An 11,777-nucleotide genomic window follows, 5' to 3' on the forward strand; every position below is an offset into this window, starting at 1 on the left:
GGGAAATCAGCCCTGAAATGGCACTGCTGACACAGGGAAATCACTGCTGAGATGGGGAAATCACCACTGAGACAGGGAAATCAGCCCTGGAATGGCACTGATGACATGGGGAAATGACCCCTGACATGGAGAAATCACTGCTGAGACAGGGAAATCACTCCTGACATAGGGAAATCACCCCTGAAATGGCACTGCTGACACAAGGAATTCATCCCTGACACAGGGAAATCACCCCTGACATAGGGAAATCATCCCTGAAATGGCACTGCTGACACAGAGAAATCATTCCTGACATGGGGAAATCATCCCTAACATGGGGAAATCAGCCCTGTCATGTCACCCTTGAGACAGGGAAATCATCCCTGAAATGGCACTGCTGACATGGTGAATCCACTCCTGAAATGTCACTGCAGACACAGGGAAATCCCTCCTGACACAAGGAAATCACTCCTGAAACATCACTCCTAACACAGGGACATCTGAAATTAGGGTTAGGATTAGGGGTTATGGTTTGGGAAGGAATTCCTGGCTGGGAGGGAGGTGAGGCCCTGGCACAGGGTGCCCAGAGCAGCTGTGGCTGCCCCTGGATCCCTGGAAGTGCCCAAGGCCAGGCTGGATGAGGCTTGGAGCAGCCTGGGGTAGTGGAAGTGTCCCTGACATGGCAGGGGTGGGACTGGATGAGCTTTAAACTCCTTTCCAACCCAAACAATTCTGGTATTCCATGAATCTATGACAGGAGAGCCAGGGGACAGAAAGGGACAGGAAGGGACAGGAAGGGACACACTCAGCAGCACCCACCTCCTCCATCCTCTTGCTGTAGGTGTCTTTGGCAGTGGCAACTGCTGCTAAATTGTTGGCTTCTGCTGTGGCCTGTGAGGGGAAAAGGGACACAAAATTTAGGTGCAGAAGGACAGGGTTGAGCTGTGCAAGTGCAGGACATGCATGTAGCACCCAGAATTAGCCAAGGGGCTCTCCCAGCCTCCAGCTGATCCCAAATAAGCTCATCCCATATTTACACATCCAAGAGCCTGCATGAAGAGAGGATTCCTTCCCTCCAAGCCAGAGCTATGAAAACTTTGGCTTCAGCTGTGGGAACCAGCAAGGAAAGAGATAAAAGGCTCAGCCACAAGTAAACAGCTCCAGCTGCCACTTCCCATGTGTCACCTCCCTGTGTGGCCCCAAGGATGTCATTCACCTGCAGGGAATCATTCCAGCTGAGCTGGCTGCTGCTGTGTGCAGCCAGCAGTTCCCCACACTCCATCCCAGGTGTGATTCCTCAGCCATGGCAGGCTCGTGATGCCAAGCTCTTCCCCTTGGGTGCTTTCACTGAGGCATTTGGAATAAAGTCCCAGCAGACCCAGTGTGCTGCACAATTCCTGGGAATTAATGGCAATTCCAGAGCAGGAATTCCCACAGCTCCCCCTCACACATACCTGCAGCATCGATTTGGGGTGTGGCAACTCCTCCCCTTGGTAGATCTTTATGTATGCCTGGAAAAGAGCAGGGAAAAGGGAATTGTGTGGAATGCAGCACACAGGAGCAACACCAACCACCCCCACCCAGCTCCAGACAGGGTTTAGAAGCAGGGAAGAGAAGGATGCTCCAGCACAAGATGGCTTTGGTCAGGAAATGCCACTCCTTGGGTGGCCTGGGCCTCCTCCACTCACTCCCAGTATCCCTCCCAAAGGATCTGCACCTACCTCTGGCCTTTCCCTGGAGGAGAAGGAGCCAAGGTAGCCCTGGAGAGTAGGTGGGGAGAATTACTCACCAATGTCTCGCAAGGAAATGTCCCAGTAGCCATGACAACAAAAATAAGCTTTTTCCAAAGGCAATTGGAACAGAGCCCTCAGCTTATCCCCCTCTAGCCCTCCATTTTTCAGGGAAGAAAAACAACTCCTCCCACTTTTTGGGCTCGCTGGGTGGTCAAATACACGACCATGAGGTGTTTGACCTCTGCTGCAGCGAGTCAGGACTGTCAGTGCTGCCCTGCCTGCTGCTGCTGCTTTCCCCTTTAGCTACAGCAAAATTCCACAGAGGAATAAATCCACTTTCTCTGAAATAAACACCTTAAAATACTCCACAAGGCCTCGACAGGTGATATGGTTTCCATTGATCTCCTTAACATCCAGGTTCTCGGGACTAAGAAGCCAAGGAATCAAAATCTTTAAGTTCTTGATGAATTCATCATCTATTTCTGGAAAAAAAAAAAGAAAAAAGAGGCATCACAGAGTCCCAGAATAGTTTGGGTTGGAAGGGACATTAAAGACCATCATGTTCCAATTCCCTGCCATGGAGGGTTCTTCCCCCAGAGGGTGGAAGGAACAGGCTCCACAGGGCACGGCCCCAAAGCTGCCCAGAGCTCCAGGTGGATCTGGACAAAACTCTCAGGGATGCACAGGGTGGGATTTCTGGTGCTTCCATTAAATTAATCTGTATGGCACTGAAGGCAGGAGAAAACCAATGCAACAGCCAGGAATTTGGAAGGTAACAGAGAGCAGGGAAGATCCCTCACATTTCTTCCATCAGAGCACAAAAAGCTGAGTACAGCTCTGAGGCAACAAGGTAATTGTGAAAATTGTGTCAAGAAGCTGCTGACAGCTCCTGTCTGCACACAGCACTTGTTCCATACTCCTCAGCACCTGGGATTAAGGGGGAGCTCCAGGGATCAGCTCAGTTTCCACCAGCACATCTCCCTCCCTGTCCCTCCTGCTTAGCATGGAGCAAGTCTGAGCCAGACAAAACCAGGGAAAAATTCACATCTTTGCTTGCTAATTTATTTTAAGTAGCTAATGGTCCACTTTATTGCTAAGATTGCAGCAGCCTGGAACCAGCCAAGCTGGTGAGGAGGTCACAACAAACACCTAAAAATATCCCCAGCACGTGGCTCCATTTGGGGTGGAGAATCTCACCACAGCTCTCTTCTCCTTTTTAACCTGCTGAACCAAGCCTGCCCTGTAGGGAAACCACGGATCAGATAAATCAGGCAGATTAAATATTCCCTGGAAAGCTTTTCAAAGTGAAATAACGTTCTGAGAGCTTGTGGAACCAGCCTTGCAGCAACCAGGCTCTGCCTGTGCAGGTGAGGCACAGGAATTTAACTTCACACCACATCCATAAACATCCAGTCTCATCCCTGCCCTTCCCAGTTTTCCTATCAGTGTCCTGGGTACTGCCAGCAGCTCTCAGGCCTCGTCAGCCTCCCACACCTTCTCCCCCTCCACGTCTGTCTGCTGCACTGAAGCAGCAGATGGGGGTGTGAACATCACTGGGAGGAGGATCCAACTCCTGTCCCTGGAGTTTTTTCATGGAAAATACTTATGGGGGTTTCAGGAACAAGCAGGACAGTCTGCCAGGGCTTCTAAGGAATCAGAGTAGAAAGCAGAGCTTTGCCTTTGTACCTTTCAGTTTTCCATCGAAATTGGGGTTGGTGGCGACTTTGAGGCCGGGGTGAGGTAAGAGGAAGCAGGAGATTTTGGTGAAGCAGGAATGGATGTGCTTCCTGACATTCTGCAGCTCTTCATGCTGATTGCCTGACACCTGTGGAGACAATGAATCACAGAATATCCTGAGCTGGAAATGCCCACAGGGATCATCCAGGGCAGCTCCAGGCCCTGCACAGACACCACAACAATCCCAGCCTGGGCATCCCTGGGAGAAGTGTCCAGATGTCCTGGAGCTCTGGCAGCCTTGGGAATGTCACCATTCCCTGGGCAGTGCCAGCACCCTCTGGGGGCAGAACCTTTCCCTGAAATCCAACCTAAACTTCCCCTGGACAGCTCCAGCCCTTCCCTCAGGTTCTGTCAGTGGTCACCAGAGAGAAGAGCTCAGTGCTGCCCATCTACTTCCCACAGTTTGGGGTCAGAGTTTCCTTCTGACAGGAATATGGGATAAAGCTGGCAGGAGCACAGGATACTCCACACTGTGGAGGAAAGGAACACAGGAGATTCCACAGGCATGAGGACAAAGAGAAGGAACTGGAGTATCTCTGACCACATGCTCTGGAGCATGTTATTATCATTTGGAAAATGCACATTTCCATGGATGACCAGAATACAAAAACATTTGGGATTTCCCACTAGGGCCTTCCTTGTCTCACATTTAATTAGGTCTCTCCACTACCAGATCACCCATGCATTTCCTGACTGATCCCAAGCAGCCCTTACCCACCATTTTTACTGTACAACTCCCTAATTACCAAAGCATCATTCCCAGTCTCTTGGGAATTTGCTGACTCCCACTGCTGTCCACTCTCCCAGAGAGTTCCAGAAGCCTGAACATGGCAAGGAAATTCACCTTCCCCAAATTCCTCCCCTGTGATTTTAAGGCACTGACTGTGACCTCAGCCAGCACTGCAGCTCACAGCTGACATCCAGTGCTGATGCCACCCATCTGAACAGGAAAATCATGGAATCACAGAGTGGATTGGGTGGGAAAGGACCTTAAAGCTCATCCAGCTCCACCCCCTGCCATGGGCAGGGACATTTCCACCATCCAAGGTTGCTCCAGAAACAAGAGCAGGCAAAACATACCTTCAGCCTCTTCTCCAAAAATCTTGCACCACCATCAGATCCATAGGAAAATTCATAAGGGAAGCTCCAATCACGAACAAGGAATATAAGGGACTGGAAAACACACAACAGTGGGGTCAGTGAGCTGCCTCATCACCCTCATCCTCATTTCAACACCAAAACCTGGCCCTGAGCCTTTTCCCAGCTCCAGCAGCATCTCCCACCTTTCCTGGTGGAAATAAGAGGTCCTTGTGTGCAGGGACTGACACCACTCCACTGTCCCACAAGAAAAAAGGGGGAGAACCCCCCAAAATACTGCACCAGTTTGAGTCCCTGGCTGGGAGAACAACATCAATCAGCTAAACAACCCAAGAAAAGGGATTGTTGCTAACCAGGACAAAAGGCAGCAAAGCTCCCTAATTCCAGCCACATTTAGTTCCATCCTATGGGAATTCTACAGGCTCATTTTTTCAGCCTTTTTCACTGGGCAGCCTTCCAGACAGACTTTTCATGAGAAGCAGATGCAGAGGAATGAGGGTGAATAAGAAATCATTGGCTTTTGTAATCTTTATTGAGGCATTCAAAGTTCCTGGGCAATAAATAAATAAATACCAGAACGGTCAACTTTCAATATTTAAAAAACAAAATAAGTTTTCAGAAAAAAAATCAGGTCTCCACTGCCTCATCTGTACAAGGGACCAACATCCCATGTAGGAAATAAAGGGTTTGGAGGGGGAAGTCCTAAATGCCAAAGCCCAGGAGGGTCTGGCAGAGGTGCCAGGGTTCCTCTCATGCACACATATAAGCAAGTCAGCAAGTGGAACCCATTTAATTGGAATTTCCCTAAAATTCATCTATGCTTAGAACAAAAAAATCTAATGGAGGGAGGGGAAATATTCCTGCTATTTCTCTCCCATAAAACATCAGAAAAAGTTAAAAAAAAAAAAAAAAAGAGGAGAGAACAGTGAGTTGGCCTTTTTGAATTGCAGGAGAAGCCAGAGTGACTGCACCCAGTGAGCTGGTTCAGGACATGCTGTTCTCAAACACCATGAGATGCTTAAGAGACATGTCCATGTTTAGGACTTTTCCACAAACACATTATGCATGCCTTGAATTAGGAATTATTCTTTTTTTTCTTCAAGTAAAACTGTTGTTCCAGACAGGCTGTGTTTACCATTGCCTTTGTGAAGGCCCCACATTCAGGGCCAGCCTCTGGTGAGGGCTCCTCGGAGTAAGGAGAGGAGGGAGACAAAGGGAAATGAGGAGGGAGACAAAGGGGAAAGCCTTCCCTTCCCTTCCCTTCCCTTCCCTTCCCTTCCCTTCCCTTCCCTTCCGTTTATTCACACTTGGAGAATCCCAGGATCCCAGGATGGTTTGGTTTGGAAGGGACCTTCAAGTTTATCCAGTTCCAGCCCTGCCATGGTCAGGGACACCTTCCACTGTCCCAGGCTGCTCCAAGCCCTGTCCAGCCTGGCCTTGGACACTTCCAGGGATGGAAGCCACAGCTTCTCTGGGAAAACTCTGCCAGGGCCTCCTCACCCTCACTTTTGCTGCTTTCTAATCAACACTCTCAGATTTAAAAACATGTTCTGCAGGTACCAGCCCATGCTGGATGCAGACAGGAGATCATTTCTCACCTGGCCACAGCACCACTGACCCTTCTGCCACATTTGTCACACCCACAAGGGTTTCCAGCATCTTTTTTTAATTTTCCTCTGATCATTAATGAAGATGACATTGAATCAGAGAGAGCCTGGGGGGATCCCAAGGAAACACTTCTGAAGGATGATGATTCCCTGTTACAATTAGTTCAGCGTGCTCTGGCATCTATCAGTTAATGAGTTTTTAATCCATTAACAATGGATTAAACCAGACAATGCTGAGTTCATTTGCCTTTAATCAGCATCCTGGAGAGATAAGGCTGACAGAAGGGGATGGATCATGGTGAAAGTTACCTTTATCAACCCAACTCCTGGTCTTTCAAAAACTGATAATGGGATTGTTTGACAAGAATCACCATCCACAAACTGTGATTTGACAGCAATTACAGTGTTTGGGAAAATCAGAGCCTATTACCCAGCCCTAATGATTTAAGCATGTTTAAGTTTCCCCTCACAGCCTCCTTTTCACTGATGGGAGTAGGAAGTATCTCAGTTTCACTGGAATATTTGGCTACATTATCCCCACAGTTTTTAAATAAGGAGCAGGAATATTTATTTAATGTCTGGCTTTTTGCTGTACCATCTTAAAATGTTCTTCAAGCTCTAGCCTGTCATATATTTTTACTATATATATTTGTAGTTTTACTGTTTATCAGTCACCAGCACACAGCAGAATCCAATACACCTTAAAAATCTCAATTTTTCCACTTGTTGTATTTTTTAAAGTTTTAATTTTATTTCCACTTCCTGACCACAGACACCTTATAAACCCCTTAGTCTTTCCAGCACAATTCTCTTTTTATGTGGGAAAGAAAATGTAAAATACCTGCAACTCATTCCCAATTACTCTTTGGATTTTCACAGGATGCTTTGTAGTCTTGCTGGTTTTTATTTTAGGAAGTTCACAAACCTTCATCCAACCTAATCAAAACTCTCCTGTGCCTTTAAAAACAGGAACCAACCTCACCTACTGTGAATGCCCAGTGCTATCCTTTTTTATTTTAACCAGCTTTTCACAGGTTGGGGAGCAGAAGGACGAACAGATGTCCCTTATTTGAAGTTAACACCCCACTCACACCGAGTTTTCCCACAGCTCTGCTAATCCTTATCCTTTCATTTTGCCAGGAGCAGGGATTCCCAGGGCAGGTGAGTTCAAACCTCTGAGAGCAAAGATTGGGCAGAGTTCCTGACTGCAAACCTGCTGCAAAACCAGCTGCTTTCCATGCCCGGCAGGACAGGGCAGAGCTCCTGGGATGGTAAGGGTTGGGAAAGGAAAGAAAGAGGGATGTTGGATGTATCTGGAAGCACAAAGCCCTTCCTCGGAGCAGCTGAGCCGGTCCCAGGCAGCCCCATCTCCTCCCACGCTGCAAACTGCAGTGACACCTCGTGGTGAAGCCAACGGGCTCCGGGACAAACGAGCCAGGAGCCTTGGACTCACCTGGAAAGGCTTCTGGAATGTCTCCTCCATGGCCAGCCGGCCGTACTCGGTGAACAGCTGGAAGGAGAGAACAGGACAGTGAGTTTGTCACTGCAGGCACTGTGGGGCACTGACTCTGTTCCCTGGCTCAGGTTGGATATCAGGAATGGTTCTTTGCCCAGAGGTGCTGGCACTGTCCAGGCTCCCCAGGGAATGGGAACAGCCCCGAGGCTCCAGGAGTGTTCGGACAGCGCTGCCAGGGATGCTCAGGCTGGGATTGTTGGGGTGTCTGTGCAGGGCCAGGAGCTGGATTTCATGATCCCTCTGGGTGCCTGGAGGGAATTCTGTGATTCCCTGAAGCAGTAAGGGATATTTATGAGCGGGGACTACCAGCACCAGGGGCAGAGCTGGACACAGAGTGGCTCTGAGCTCCCAGCTCCCATCACAGAGGCACAGGGAGCTGTTATGGAACCATCATCCTTGCTGAGCTCTCATGTGAGAGATCCCAGCCTGGAGCTTCTGGCTGCCAAATCTGTGGAAAATGGCTCAGATCAGCTGCTTGCTGCTGGTTTCATACCAACCAGAAACTTCTCATGCTCCAGGGGGCTGCTGGAGCTCTGCTCCCTCTAAACACTCCAGGAAGGAGCGGAAATCAATTCAGAAATAAGTACTTTCCCTGCAAACCCCTGCTGTGCAAAGACTCTAAAATCAGCCTAGCAGCAAGATTTGAAGACTCTCCAGTCTCTCTGCACTCTAATTTCTAACTGAAGGCACAATAATGTGTTTCACAGATGCCTAAAAATGGGTCAACTTGTTAAACAGTCATGGCTTAGAATCCAAACTGAAACATCAGAGCTACGCTGAATAAATTCAGTGTTAAAGAACTGTTATTGTTAATAATATTTATGGACTGAGATAATTCAGAAGTCTTCAAATGCTGAATTTTTCAGCTGGACTTTTGCTTTTCTTTCCTTTCCTTAAGCTCCTGGAAAACCCTACCTAATTAATCAATCAATCAGCTGAACAGAAGAGAAAGCAGGAGATAATTCCAGGAAATGGGCAGGACACCTGTGCCACAGAAATCCCATTAGCTGCTTGTCTCCAACTGCCAGGGCTGGAATCACCCTTAGAGCATCACCTGTACTGAGCCACTACCAGATGGCAACATCCAGGCTGATAATTCACAACCACAGAATAAAATCCCAGGATGGTTTGGGTTGAAATCTCATCCAGTTCCATGGGCAGGGACACCTTCCACTATCCAAGGTTGCTTCAGCCCTCATCCAAGCTGGCCTTGGACACTTCCAGGGACGAGGCAGCCACAGCCTCTCTGGGAAACCTATGCCAGGGCCTTACAAACAGAAATTCCTTCCCAGTATTCCATCTAACTCCTCCAGGAGTGGAAGCCATTCCCCATGGTCCTGTCACCCCAGGCCCTTGTAAATAGCCACAATTAGGTTACCCCTAATTACCCCTCTTACCTGCAAGTGCTGCAGATCATCCTCTTGCACATTCTGGGACAAGTTATAAACCTGCATTTAAATAAAAAACCAACTTCAGATCACTCAGAACAGCCTGTCCTTGGGGCTAACACCTGGTTGGTGTGGCTAAAGCCTATGACATCCCCCTGGGGACACGGGCAAGGTCCCAGGTGGTGCTGGTACAAGTGGTAGGAAGGGAAGCCCTGACAGGCTCTGTAGCTGCTGGGGACTGAACTCCTCCAGCCCAGAGGTTTCCTACCTGGATGGAGCTGATCATGGTGCTGAGGGCAAACACGGTGGCTGAGTCCCTTAGGGTGGACTGGCTGTCAAAGGTGCCCTGAGTGTCCATCAGCAGCACCGCGACCTGCGGGGCACAAAGTTCCTGTCAGCACCCCCAGGCAAAGCCACCCTCATGTGCCACGGGGGGAATGTCAGCTGAGTTACTGTGCTGGAGTCTCACTGCTTCTGCCTCAGCCCCTTCAGTGGTGGGGGACAAAGGAAAAGCTCATCCCCAGCCAGCAGGGTGACTCCAGCAAAATTAATGCTCTGTGAGGGAAGTGCTCTGCTCCTCAGACATCTGCTGTCAGTGCAGAGGAGGCTCTGCCTGAGTCTGCACCAGAAACCAAACACAAATTGCACCTCCCAAACCCAAACACACTCAGCCAACGTTAGGAATCACACCCTGAATGACTCAGTGTCACTTGGGTGCCATGCTCTGCATTGAAGTGCAGATAAATACAAATATTCCAGCTGAATTTGCAGGATGCTCCAAATCCACTCTGACAACTCTGAATGAAGTCACTTTGCAACTTCTGCTCTAGGAAAGAGGAGTAGTTTGCAAGGACATGAGATTCAAGATTTCTGGGAATAGTACAGATGGGATGCCCAGAGTTGAGGGACACTTAGGGAACATATCAGGGATACCTGGACATCACATCACCTCACTTTGTTAAAATAACAGAGACATGGGATTGAAAACCTTCCCTAAACTTGCCCAGCCACCTAAGACAAGGCAGGAGAGTCTCAAAAGCTGGAAGAGGAAAATGAGCTGACAGCAGACACACACACACACACACACACACACCTTGGTGCCATCGGGCTTGTCCACCAGGAAAACCTCGCTCCATATCTGAATCCCGGTCGTCTCCCGCTCGGAGCCGCCCCTCCAGGAGAAACCAGTCAGAGGCTCGTTGTAATCCCCAACCCAGTCCACTGCTTCCTGCAGGGAGGAACACAGGGAGTTGTTGTTAAAAAGGTAAGAGGTTAACAGAGGTGTTAAGAAGGGTAAAAGGTTAAGAACCCCATAAGGGAGGTTTTTATTTCCTTTCACTGTCAAGGCACCTCAAATCCTGGGGTGAGTTTGGGGTTCCTCACAACAAAGACATGGAGGGGCTGGAGTGTGTCCAGAGAAGGGAACGGAGCTGGGGGAGGATCTGGAGCACCAGGAGAGGCTGAGGGAGCTGGGAAGGGGCTGGAGAATTGCTGAGGGAGCTGGGAAGGGGCTGGAGAATTGCTGAGGGAGCTGGGAAGGGGCTGGAGAATTGCTGAGGGAGCTGGGAAGGGGCTGGAGAATTGCTGAGGGAGCTGGGAAGGGGCTCAGCCTGGAGGAAAGGAGGCTCAGGGGGGCCTTCTGGCTCTGCACAAGTCCCTGGCAGGAGGGGACAGCCAGGTGGGAATCAGGCTCAAGTCCCAGGGAACAAGCAGCAGGAAAAGAGGAAACAATCTGAAGTTACACCAGGGAAAGTTTGGGCTGGATATTAGGAACGTTTTTTTCACTGGAAGGATGGTCACACATTGGAACAGGCTGCCCAGGACAGTGGTGGAGTCTCTGTCCATGGAAGTGTTCAAAATACATGGATATGACACCTGAGGATATGGTTTAGTGGTGGATAAGGTGATGCTGGGTTTGCAGCTGGATTCAATGATCCTAGAGGGATTTTCCAGCATAAATGATTCTGTGATTCAGGGCAGCAGATGTGAACATTATGTGAACATTCCTGCTCCAAAGTCAAGAGTCCACGAGAAACTTCTGCCTGGGGAAGGATCTGCTCTATTTTGTGAAGCCCACACTCATGAGAGGCTTGAGCATTCCTAAAGCACCAAGTCCTGCCCAGCTCACCCCTGAGCAGAACATGGGAACAACAGGCCCTGGGAAGGGCCCCCTGAGCTGCAGCCTTACCTTATTGTACATGTACCGCAGCATGAAGTCCATCAGGAATGATTTTCCTTTCCTAAAAGCTCCAGCCACGGACACAGCCACGACCTCCTTATCTCTGACAGCCTCGGAGAGGAGGATGCGGTTCAGGGCGGCCTCGTCCAGCTCAAAGGAGTGGTCATCTTTGACAATGAGCACCTGCACTGGCCCTGCCTTCCTCACGGATTCCTCCTCCTCAGAGCTCCACTCATAAGTCTTGTCTGCAAAACTACCTGTGAGAACAGGGAAAACCAGGGGCGTTTGGTGCCTTCCTCTGCACACTGAGGAGTCAGGGAGGGCAGGGCTGGACAGGGTGCTAAGAGATCCCAAAACTCAAATATCCATCCCAAAATGGCATCATCCACAGCAGATCTGCTGCACCTGGCCTCAGACATCCCAGTGGAGACTCCATGCTTCTTTGGGGTCATCTGACCCCATGCTCCACACAGGCAGAGCATTCCCTGATGGAATTTCCCTTGGCAAAACACATCCATTAGATTTTACGTGGAAAACTGA

The 11,777-nt window shown here is 49.4% G+C and overlaps 1 protein-coding gene across 1 annotated transcript in view; it reads right to left on the bottom strand.

Annotated features, from left to right (window-relative positions):
• Nucleotides 1-11,512, bottom strand: part of ATL1 (atlastin GTPase 1) — a 17,583-nt gene extending 6,071 nt beyond the window's left edge. Inside the window, exons 1-10 of the mRNA XM_033514912.1 lie at nt 11,247-11,512; nt 10,152-10,286; nt 9,327-9,431; nt 9,068-9,118; nt 7,608-7,664; nt 4,530-4,622; nt 3,399-3,537; nt 2,067-2,194; nt 1,434-1,490; nt 799-870 (exon numbers count right to left, since the gene is read on the bottom strand). Coding sequence (XP_033370803.1) covers nt 799-870; nt 1,434-1,490; nt 2,067-2,194; nt 3,399-3,537; nt 4,530-4,622; nt 7,608-7,664; nt 9,068-9,118; nt 9,327-9,431; nt 10,152-10,286; nt 11,247-11,279 — 870 coding nt within the window. The 5' untranslated portion in view covers nt 11,280-11,512. The remainder of the gene's footprint in view (nt 1-798; nt 871-1,433; nt 1,491-2,066; nt 2,195-3,398; nt 3,538-4,529; nt 4,623-7,607; nt 7,665-9,067; nt 9,119-9,326; nt 9,432-10,151; nt 10,287-11,246) is intronic.
• Between the last annotated feature and the right edge of the window lie 265 nt (nt 11,513-11,777).

The sequence above is a fragment of the Parus major genome, chromosome 5, assembly GCF_001522545.3.
Source record: "Parus major isolate Abel chromosome 5, Parus_major1.1, whole genome shotgun sequence".
In the NCBI taxonomy this organism is placed as follows: Eukaryota; Metazoa; Chordata; class Aves; order Passeriformes; family Paridae; genus Parus; species Parus major.